We start from the raw sequence: 11576 nt of genomic DNA on the forward strand, positions 1-11576 counted from the left end.
GACAGCTGTTTTTGTGAAGCCAGGCGCTGGTCCAGAAGCAGACCATTATATCTGATTTTGGGAGCTTTGTATTTAGTCTATTGACAGCTGCCAGGCTCCAGTTCTCATTTGCGCAGGGAGTCCGAGCCAAAACTATTATTTGGGAGGTTATTGTAAGCAGGTGTCCATTCCGAAATGATCCTCCGGGAATTGGTAAGGGGCCTATCATGTTGATTTGAAGTAACAGCTAAATGAGGTTTGAGCTGTAAAGCTGTTCAGCTGATTTTTTTTTTAGAACACACTAGTTTGCAACATACCCATACAGCACCACAGGATAGATTGATGTAGACCCAACTGGAACATTTAGTTCAGTGAAATTCTAATTTGATTCATATCCATTAAGTTAAAAAAGTTATAGGTTTCAAAATCAATGATCTGCTTTATGTAGCCTCAGTCTCTCTCTATATGGGTAGTTATCACCATCTGCTGGTCATAAAGGAAAAAGGTAGTCCATGTAGGGCTGGGCAGTCTGTACACTCAAAAGGTGTTATCAGACAAGTTCTGGTGAGATTAGGCACTGAAGGTTAGGGAGGCGGGCTTGTAACAGAAGGACAGTGAATTCAAACCTTGGACTAGCTGGGAGCTTCTGGGTAGGGGAAGTGAATAGGTAAGGTGCTCCCCTACCTCAGCAATTCACTCCTCTGGAGCCGTTTGGTGGGTAAAAATACAAAACTGCGGTAGTACTGGGCAGCTTCCAGCTATGTGTGTAAACCTCTCTATTTCAACAGGCGATGGCTTTAAGTAAAATATGTTCATAGTCAACTCACCCGATAAAGAGGGTTAAAAAACAGATGCCTTGTTTGGGTTAAAAAATTAAATGCTTCCTTTGGTTCAGGCCTTTGCCCTTCAGCTGCTTACACTCTAACCTTTAATGAAAAGTTCAAAAGCGGACTCTAGACATGTAGCCTAAAAAACAGCCAAACACAAGGAATATACTGAACTCAAAGTTTCATTTCATTTCATTCATCATCAACAAAATCAACACAGAAAAGGACACATTTTTTTCAGAATTTTATTCTTGAAATTATTTTATAAAATCTCATTTACGTTTCAATATATATATATATTTATATTTTTTCACCGATTAACAATTTTGGCTATTTTCCCTTTCCTCCCCCTGTATGCCCACATATTCATAGTGAGGTCTATACCCCTTCACATAGACATTGTGCAATGATCCTCAGTGCCAAGGTGGAGGGGGGGAGGAGGGAGGGGCAACAGTAGGTAAGGGTAAACCTAGGTTTGGGGGGAGATGAGGTATGGGTTTGGGCCTAGTACAGAGCATGCCAAGGAAGGGGTAGGGGAATAAGGGATGGCTTGGGGGGGAAGGGAAATACATACTACACCACCACTGTTAATACCGGTAAGATAACCACACGAAGAGGTAAAGAAAGGGAGTAATGACTTCCACAATGACTTGAGTGTGTTTAGTGTGAGAAAAACAGATCATGTTCAAATGGCTCAATGTATTCCATGACACAAAATAAAAATAGCTCTTTGTCCATCAGTAATTCATATCCGCTGATGAATGTAAAGTGACCTCCATATCAGATATATATTGATCATCGTTTCCCATGACAAGTCAGTTGTTCATTAAAAGATAAACAGTGTCCACCAACTTAGCAGCAGCCCTGAAGACTGTTTAGCCCTTTGTAGTGGCCTACACACACAAATAGTCAGTCCATTGAAATACAATGAGTATAACAGACATTGTACTGAGTTAAATCAATGTCCCATGATGTGCGGGAAGGTGTCTATGTTGATTATTCTCATTCTTATTCTAAGCTTCTTAAAAGGCCAACAGCTACAGACACAAGGCTAAGCTTGAGCTAAATCATAGATTTCTTATGTTACATGAACTGCTCATCCAGGCAGGCCACAGGGTTTTGTTTTGTGTTCCAATAAGATATTTGTTCTTCATTTGGCAATATGATCACTCTTGCAACATGGCTCAATGATACTTCTAAAAGTTGTCTTCATTGCTGGTATGATTTGCTATGAACAGAGACAAGCAATTAAAATATATCTTGATAAATATTCACACTCAGGCCATTTCAGAAAGGCTTTATCAGGTACGAAAAAACAATAATTGCACACCTCCCTAAGGTCACTCAAGACTTTTGTGATATTCAAGTTAGCCTTCCTAAAGTTGACCCAATGACATTTTTCAAAGCCCCTTAAAAGAACCCTTGAGCTGCATCCATACAGTATCGAAACATCTGTTCTTGGTCTCTTTTTTAAACATGAACACTTGCTATACAAAGCAATGAGTAAACTGAGTTTTAAAGGGAAGGAAAAGAGAACGGACGTATGAGATTAGACATTATCCCCTTTAAGTAGCAACCAAATAAGTGTGTTTAGGTAAGATCTGTAAGGAAAAAACCAAAACAAAATACATGTCAATTGGAAATCTAGGCCCAACATAGCTAGAATTAGAATAGATATCCCCTGTGAGCAGTAACATGATAAGTAATGTGTTTAGGTAACATGTAAAGGAAAAAAATATAAATATGTAGGCCTACAATTTGTGAATTGCTGCAGAATTCTGTTAGTATGTAAGCTTATGCTTCATATAAGAAACTGTGTGGTGACCAAGCCAAAATTATTTGTATTTTTGAATTTCTCTGAAAGTTCTGCTTAACTATCATGGGACACGCTATGTATTCAGTGCATGTAGCCTGGCAAAAATGCAAGGGCAGGCATCAAAATCAACATGCTAAAGTTCAACCTATAGGCTAAACTGTTAAAACATGAAAATTAAATGACAATACCACCAATGTAAAATTCTCTAGGATAAGACGGCTGGACAAGCTTAAGGCATCTAGAGGTTATTCTTTCCAGAACAAAAAAGGCTATTGCAGCCTATGTGGTCTGTCAAAATAACCCCGACTCACAGACAATTTTTACGAATTGATTTAAAATTAGCCCTTGGTGACTTTGGACTATGCAGTACACTGCATTAATTCTCCTTTGTCATGGTGGCTTGCAGTCTAATCAGTAAAGGTACCCTCTTAACTTTGTAGAAATCAATTTTAAATGTTAGCAGAGTTTATTTACCTGTGATTAGTTAGGCCTTTTTAAGTATACTCAATAAGTTGCAGTCGAATGAAATTTCCATAGCAAATGGTAGTGACTGGTTTAAGATAGCTTAGGCAAACCACATGCACCAAATCACCCAAATCAAAGACCTTAGACAGGCCTTTCAGGGTCTTAAAAACATGGAAAGACACAAAGTGTCATGAGAAAAAAATGTCCCATTGGGAAATTCAACACCGAACTGAACACCCTAACTGAAACCAGCTGCCAAGATAATGATCAACCTGAATAGCACTTCAACCCTTTATTTGTCCTCTTTTGTTTTCACAGACTCGTTTTCACAGAGTCTGGGGCAAGGCCAGCCTGTGCTGTGCAAGTACTGGTAACATTATTAGCCAGGGGTCATAAACAATGTTAAATATTGTCTTATATTCCCCCATGTAAAAGCATGGAGTTTTAACACTTAAATCATGTAACTCTGTGCCATGCAATAGGCCAAACTGGCAACTCATAAGTCCACTTTTTCCAGATATATTTAGTGTTTTATCAGAATACTTTTCAGATGACAAAGCCCAGGATGATCTCACAAAATAAATAACCTCTGCTAACTTTTAGGACTGAATCAGTCCTGCATACAAGGGGATCTTATTGTCCATTCAGTCAATACAAATAGCAAATTACTGAGGAGTAATGCAATAGATACAATACTTCTTAGGTTTCCAGGGCTAGTTTAAAACCATAGTGTCAGAATGGGTGATTAAGCTGAAGCCATTTGAGGTAGACAGACAAACTGTGTCAAGAGTATAGGCCTTCATGCCGTCTAAAACCAATCAATAAGCTCACAAACAAACTGTCAAAGTAAGGAACCACAATCATTTGACACTTTGTGGCCCAGCTTGAGACTACCTGTGACTCCACCTGAGACAAGCACTGGGGAACTGATCACTGAGTGGTAAGGGGGTACTACATCATGGACCATGGAGGCTTGAGAAGTGGAGTGTAATGGAAGGGGAGGCGAGGCTCGGAACTGACACAACTCAACAGGTTATTTACCAGAAAGAAGTCAACACCACACATCTCCAAAGTCCACAAGTCAACAGCAGCATTTAAACCTCAGTCATATAACCAGAAACAATTGAGGGTTAATTTACAAGGCATTATCTTTTAAATAGAGTATATGGCATCTGACCATTGTCTCAATATGTCCCTTTGAAATATCACCCCACCCCAGCCCCACATTGTGTTTATACCCCAAAAATCACAATTCCAGACCTCATGCCCATTTAACAGTCTCACATTGTTCTAGAGAATAGAGATTAAAAATATATACTATTGACTTCCAGTGTGTTTACTGCTTTGTTTTTCCCCACTGTTTTTCAAGTTTAAAAAGATCTCCTTTGTCACAATGCAAGTTCAGAGGTCTTCTCTACACACACATATATATTTATATATATATTAGAGGAATTCTTAGCTGAGAAGTTAGGCAAAGTATTTATGTTCATTTGGACGGACTTCATTCAAACAAGGAGGAATCAAGCTCTCTTTTCTCCAGTTTCCCTTTGAGGAGGACAAAATTTTAGGGATTAGGAAGCACTACAACATCACATGACTACTCAAGAGCAGGTAGCAAGGTAAAGGAAGAGGAAATAGATAAAAGGCCTGAACTTGTACAAGGCAGAGAGATGGGCAGACGATATGGCTCTCTGTGGCATGTGCATTCCAGGGCCCTACTTCTGATAGTAAGAGAAAATGTACAAAGTTCAGGGGAGGGTTAGAGCGAGAGAAAAGAGAGTATCAGATAAAGGGGAAGATAGTGAACAAGTTGTTTCTAGGAGGGAATAGAGCTAAAGCGATAGTGCAAGACTACGTTGGAGATCGAGGGCGGGGACTAGAAGGGAGAAAGAGAAAGAAATATCCTGTGTGCCTGGTTCATCGGTACACCAGGTGAGATATGGTGCCGGATTTGAAGTTGAGCTGATGGTTGGGCACAAAACTGTGCTGGGGATTTTTCCGGGTGCACACATCCTTCGCATACAGGCCCATGCACGAGTCACATGACACCTTAGAGCAGTTCACACAGGTGTGTGACGCACCAGGCTTGTTACAAAACCCGCACCGCGATCCCCCCACGCTTATTCGCTCGCTGTTGCCTCCCATCGGTGCTGCCATGGCAACAGACTTGCTTGGAAACAGCTTAGTGGACATGAGGGGTTTCTCCACCATCTGGGGGTGAGGGTGGGGGTGAGTGTGTGAGTGGGTCAGCGTGAGGGGGTGAGGGTGGAGGTGGGAGTGGGAGTGAGTGTTAGAGTAGACAGAGAGCTTTTCCTTCACAGGGATGTATCCATCGAGGGGCCGTGGGGATTTGGGGTGGTAGTCCTGCAGGCCACAGCAAGGGGAGGGGTCAACATCGTGACAGGCAGAACAGAGGATCATGTCACACCTCTGGCAGGAGGCCATAGTGGAGCAGCCCAGGCCACAACCCTGACACTTCACACTGCCATGAGCCTTGAGCAGCCACCCATCCCTTGCCTCCCGAGGCTCTCTGGATAGAGGTCTAGAGGGGGTCTGCCTTCCTCCCATCCCAGACCCACCCCTCTCTGTGTACAAGTCAATCTCATCCAAAGACGACAAGTGGTAGGATGAGTACGCATCAGCCGGAGGAGGTGACTGAATTGGGAAGAAATCGGCAACAGGGCTGTAGGAAGGTGGAGCCGCCACAGAGAAAAGAGATGCTGAGGTGCTAGGCCTGATGATCTCATCCTTCATATCCTCCTCTGCATCCACGAACAGTGGCTCCTTCCTCAGACTCAGCGAGGCCTTCAGAACAGGCTTGCTGACTGCTGCGTGCCAGTGACCAGCTCCATCTGTAACATCCACAGACTTAGATGGGCGGCTACCTCTCCTCAGGTGGTGAGGATGAGGCCTCTCTATATCCATCGGCCGCACAGACAGCCGGGCCATATCTGCCCCAAGGCTATCCCGTCTGCGGAGTGCCTCAGCACAGCCAGCTGCGTCGTCTCTGCAACCTCTGCGGAGCTCCAGGGCCTCCAGCTCTGAGGCTGAACCACGTGCCAGAGCCACTACCTCTCCCAGAAGACGACACTCTGCCTGGGCCAGGAAGAGCTCAAATGCCAACTGGCGGAGATGGTTCGCGCCCCCAGGGTGTTCCCGCAAATGGAACTGCGATTCGTGGTCACGGGAGTAGCCGATGGTGCGCATAAGAGATCGAAGTTCAGCGTCAGAAATGGCAGACTGCAGATGGTACACATATGGACCGGTGAAGGTCTAAAAGAGAAATGGATTAATTACTATCAGTGTAAGCAAGGTCACTTAAATCTGACACATTAAAAGCTAAAGCCACATCCACCCCAAAACTGAACGTGCATACTATTCCTGTGATATTAGACGGTGCAATCAATAGAGATGGATATTTACAAAGACCTCACAACACAATTAACATATAGGACATATCTGATAGTTCTGAATGATCTGATCAGTACTGTACTGTACATGACAAATGATCTAACTGAAATTTACACAGAACTGATGCAAATGATACAGTGCATGTTATGCATATGAAAAAGATTATGTGTGCTATCAACATATCAAGGGACAGGCTAAATTATATTTGCAACAAGGAAATGAGACATAAGCCAACATAGTACACTTTGTGTACTGTAGTACACCAAATTTGCAATAATACGTAAATCTCATGACACACATCTTTGTGCACAAATGCAAGAAAAAGTAAAAACAAGACTTTATATTTAACTCATTTAACTAGTCATTTAACTCATTTAACTAGTGAAAACAACCGGTGATTGGACATTTGCATCAGGGCTCATAGACATTCGAACAATCTGCCTGACAAGTTTAGGATGGCTAAATCAGTATCATCTTTTAAGTTACTTTTTAAAACTCACTTTTGTACAGTGTAATTGCATTCATGTAAAGTTTTCTTAGGCTAATTGTACTCTTGACCTTTTTTCTGTTGCTTTCATGTTCTTCTTTTGTTTTAAAATTTCTTGTTTTTATAACATTGATCTTTACTTTTTAATGATTTTATCTGTTTTTATTTAGCCTACTCCTTTGCAAAACATTTTGCAACCTTGTTTTGAAATGTGCTATTCAAATAAATATTAAGATAAAGATTTTAGTGTGTTGAAATTACAATTCGATGCGTTGAACAAGGTGTTTAGTGGGGAGCTTTGTTTGTTTGAATCACAACAATGATAGTGAATGAATCATCTTGAACAATGGTGATTGAATATTCTATGCCACTATCTCCAGCTGATCTCACAATCACACAATGCTGTTTTAACCATAATATTATACATAACTGCCGTTTAACTACTGTGTTGTTATAACTCCCTGCTGTTTGCTAATGTATACCAACATTCTTGGACAATTTAAATGTTTATGAGTTGGGAAGCATTGGCGTATCTTGTTGCTGGCATGTCTTGTTGTGGAACACATCTCAGGTTTTGCAACAATACTGAACATATGAGATGAGCAGTGTCATCCCAGGTTAGTGTGCACATTTTTCCTGTTACTGGTGTTTTTGTACTAAATGGCAATGGCAACGTCCCTTAAACTGTGTTCTTGCCATGTCTTGTTTTTACCACAGTGTGGTCGCCACAGCACAATGCTTTTCAAGAGCCACATTCAGATCAGCCTGTCAGGATGAGACACATCCCTCTCTATGACTGGACACATAGTAATTTTAATAGTAATTTAATAGTGATATTCTACAAATCATGCATGTTCTTTTTGGAGCAGTATCCAATAAATAAAAGGCAGTAAAAGTTGCATTACTGTCACAATTTAACTTAATTAACCTTAACCCTAACCCTAACCCTTAAGCTGTGTCATCTCATATACAAATGAATTAAGATGATGTCACATGATGGGAGAACTGACCTCTGGGTTCTTAATCTAGTAGTTTTCATGTACTGCTGCAGCACAGTGATGTATGGCGTTATATAGCTAAATCTTTTTATGATAAGACAACATATACTCTGACATTTTATACTAAATCACATGGTTGCATAAGCCACACTTCTGTGTATGTATGTAATATATTTAAGCTATATACCTTAACAATTCAATTTCTAATGTTAACTACCAAGTCAAGTAGCCTAAGGTTACTGGAAGACAGCCAGAAAGTTGAGATCATGTTCAAATAAACTGCTAAATTGATTAAGCGTATAGATCATTGCCATGAATGTGCCGTGGGACTGTACAGAATCTGTACTTGTTAAATACACAATGAGCCCATACCACTGCTTAAAGACCACTGCCATCTTTGCAGCCAATGCACAACTAGACTTCATACGTCACTGTATATAAGTTGTACTTCTAACACAGTGACCTAGCAACTAAACCACATCAATGAAAATATGTTATTTTTGAGCATGCTATATTATTTATATGTTACTTTGTTTGCTACCATGTTTTTCAAGAGGTCATTTTATCTATTTACAATAGATGATACAGAATTTTGGAAATGCCAGTGATGCAGGGGAAAGTAATGTTGGAAGTTGACAGTGGACAGTGGACAAATAGAAATGATTCCCCAAAGTGAAATATTGCTTTAAGTCAGAATAATATGACAACCCTGAAAACATCAAACTAAACTCACCTTTATACATCTGAACTCCTTCTTCCAGGGGAAGAGCAAGAGGTTGGTGCAAATGGTTTCCAGGGTGTGGAAGGCCCTCTCCAGGCCCTTCAGGTTGCCTCCTCTCTGGCAGCGGAGAGAGTTCTCCACCACTTCATAGAAACGCACCATGCGGAAACGTTGCCCTGGATCTGGCTGATAGGCCCCTAGCAGAGCTGTGGCTGTGGAAAGTAGGGCTTCACTGTCCTTATGTCTTCCTTTGTCCCCCTCTGATACAGCTCCTATCCCCATGTTTCCCCCTCCATCCTCCAGACGCCTCTCCAGTGCCGCCACATACCTCCGGAATAGGTCTTCTTTTAACTTGGCATCCATTATCGGCAGCAGACTATCAGTCAGCTGTGATACCTTTCTCAGAGAGCCTCACCCCTTTTAGCATGCCCTGCACCAGGACGCAGCATTCAAGCACCATTTTCTGTCGCCATCTTACACTCTACACACTGGCACACACTCACCGTTGACGACTTTTGGGGGAGGTGGGAGAGGGTTGAGTCTTTAAGTCCAATCAGCAGCACATCCTCTTCTAAACAACAAGGCGTAATTGTTTGCTGCTTTTAATTGGAGTAACTAGGCTGCAGCCTGTAGGGATGCCTTCTTACAGGCATCTCTGGGTTGTTCACTGGCTCAATGCCTGCACTTGTTCTCCCAGGCAAGCAGGCGTACGTCGTGCAAGATGAGGTCAAGAGGGGCTGTTACTTCATGCTTTGTTAATTCAGAGTTGCATCTAGGCATCTATCCTTCATTCCCAAGTTTCACCAAATGTAGTGAGTTCAAGGTCACTCAGCACATGAGGACACAGTCATGATGGTGCGACTCTTCTGAGTCGTCTCCAAGCTGTAATGACAGAGGAGAGCAATATGAAAATACAATTCTCTCACTCTCACACACACACACATCAAGAGGATGCTAGGAGGCTCGGGCCACATGTCCTCCTACTCATTCAGTGTTACTTAAGTCCATAATTAAAATGCAAGGCTAGCATCTGTATCATTCACAAATGACAAATATAAAAACTTACTGATTTGCAGAGTCGAGGTTGAGAACATAGGCATGCTTATTTTTTAGAGAAAGTGTGCCTGTGCTCTGAGTGGGATGATGTGAGCGTGGATCGTGTAGGCTATATAATCTCGGGCCTAAACTTGGTTTGACCGATGACTATCACTATGATGCTATATGTAATGAAGAAACTGACAAGGCACATTTTATGGAAACGACCGGGCACATAAACCTTGTTGAATATTCACAGAAATAACCTTTTGTCGTCCGCTCTTATTTGCGTCAATGAACTAACGTTAGCGAACCACAGGTACATACGCGTGTAACGTTAAGGCATGGGTTTCAAACTAGAGCAATTATGGATGGACTGCATTGAGCTAACGTTAGCTAAAATTACGCACGCACATTTAAACATGATATTGCTGCTACGTGCATGCTCTACTGAACCAAAAAATCTGTCATGGGGCTTGAACCGCAGCAGAGGGAGGGTTCTGCTGTTCGTCCCCTGGTTAGCTGGCTGGCTATACCTTAGTTAGCTCACACATTAACCTTACCAAGCATCCGTATAGCGAGCTAGCAAGCAGCATGCCCTAGCTAACAACTTTAGCTTGCCTTACTATTACGCATCTTCTGCTACTGACTCAGTTTGCCATGGCCGCTTGTGGTGACGAGGAAAGCATTATGTGAATAGCTTGTAACGCTTCATCAAGCTCAAAACAAACGCCCAATGCTGTCACTGGCATGGGCCCCCAACTGGGCATAACGTTAGGCAGTGAACGCCCATTTCAGCGCAGCTGGCTAGCTAACATTTGGTTTAGCTAATGTTAGCCAGGCGGTCCACAGATCCACAATCTTCGGCGTTTGGTGTCAATCATCTCAATTTATACTAACACTGTGGTATGACCATTGCGCTGTCAAGTTCTATTCAGCTTTAGCTTGGAAAACACACCGTTTTATAGATAGAAATGCCTCCAACAACACATTTTACCTTAAATACTGCTAGCTGTGGCTAGCTACGCCTCCTCCGCTGCTGGAAATTCCCATCATCACATCGCGCATGCGGACAATTCTGACAGTTCATCAGCATCAGGAGCCCACGTGCACTACCAGAGAAAGAGCTGGAGGCAAGGATGAAGTGGAGGGTGAGCCCACCAAAACTACGTCTAACCATAGTTTATCTGTTTGTATCTGCCAAACAGAGTTTGCCCACCTTTTAGTCTGATAAAAAGAAACAAAAAAATATATATAATGTTAATGTATTGAAGAATTACTAGTATTAGAATGCTGTAAGTTACATGACAATAGGGTCTTTTCAAGAAAAAAAACCCACTTAAATATTCATTAATTCATTCATTCAATATATATATTCAATATATATAATATATTTATACTAGGCCTATATATAAACAGTTCTTCGAACAGCAGCTTTGACCAGGACAGGGACTGTATGCTCATTATACCCACCTATATCAAAGATTAAAACCAAGACCAGAACCTATTCGCTAGGGACCCTTTCGATTGCATTGAATCAGGGATGTGGCCTAGTGAAGGCTAAACCCACCTAAACTCATTTCACCCACCCATTCGATAATAGGGTAATATGAGTAATGTCAGCTAATATAAGTCTTTATGATCTATGTTGATATATTAATAGCAAGAAGTATGATAATTATGTAGTTTCATGAAAAATAAGGTATGTTCAATAAACCTAATATATATGTATACTTTTCTGAAAAGAACATATATATATATATATTTTTTTTTTTTTTTTGTTCAGAATGGATGTTGTTTGTATTGTGGTGATCACTGAGTGGAACTGAAAGGTTAC

General features: G+C 41.5%; 1 protein-coding gene across 2 annotated transcripts; it reads right to left on the minus strand.

Moving 5' to 3' along the window:
• Window positions 1-1083: 1083 nt before the first annotated feature.
• Window positions 1084-10768, minus strand: spata2 (spermatogenesis associated 2). Of its 2 annotated transcripts, none has more exons than XM_071512137.1 (3): window positions 10737-10768; window positions 8717-9586; window positions 1084-6360 (listed from the first exon to the last, which is right to left on the minus strand). In XM_071512137.1, the coding sequence occupies exons 2-3, from the start codon at window positions 9065-9067 to the stop codon at window positions 5005-5007; spliced, it is 1707 nt and encodes a 568-aa protein (XP_071368238.1). In that variant the 5' UTR covers window positions 9068-9586; window positions 10737-10768; the 3' UTR covers window positions 1084-5004. The 2 variants fall into 2 exon arrangements, with proteins under 2 accessions (XP_071368238.1, XP_071368245.1); XM_071512144.1 differs by lacking the exon at window positions 10737-10768 and adding an exon at window positions 9771-9851.
• Window positions 10769-11576: the final 808 nt, after the last annotated feature.

This window comes from Centroberyx affinis, unplaced genomic scaffold (assembly GCF_046629955.1).
Source record: "Centroberyx affinis isolate AG114_WGS23_722 - 3 ecotype Tasmania unplaced genomic scaffold, CSIRO-AGI_Caff_v1 ptg000275l_1, whole genome shotgun sequence".
Taxonomy (NCBI): Eukaryota; Metazoa; Chordata; class Actinopteri; order Beryciformes; family Berycidae; genus Centroberyx; species Centroberyx affinis.

Coding starts and splice junctions, on each gene's coding strand:
- spata2 (XM_071512137.1), bottom strand. CDS start 9,067: ATGGATGCCAAGTTAAAAGAAGACCTATTCCGGAGGTATGTGGCGGCA. Junction 6,361..8,716: donor AGGAGTTCAGATGTATAAAG/GTGAGTTTAGTT, acceptor TTTCTCTTTTAG/ACCTTCACCGGTCCATATGT.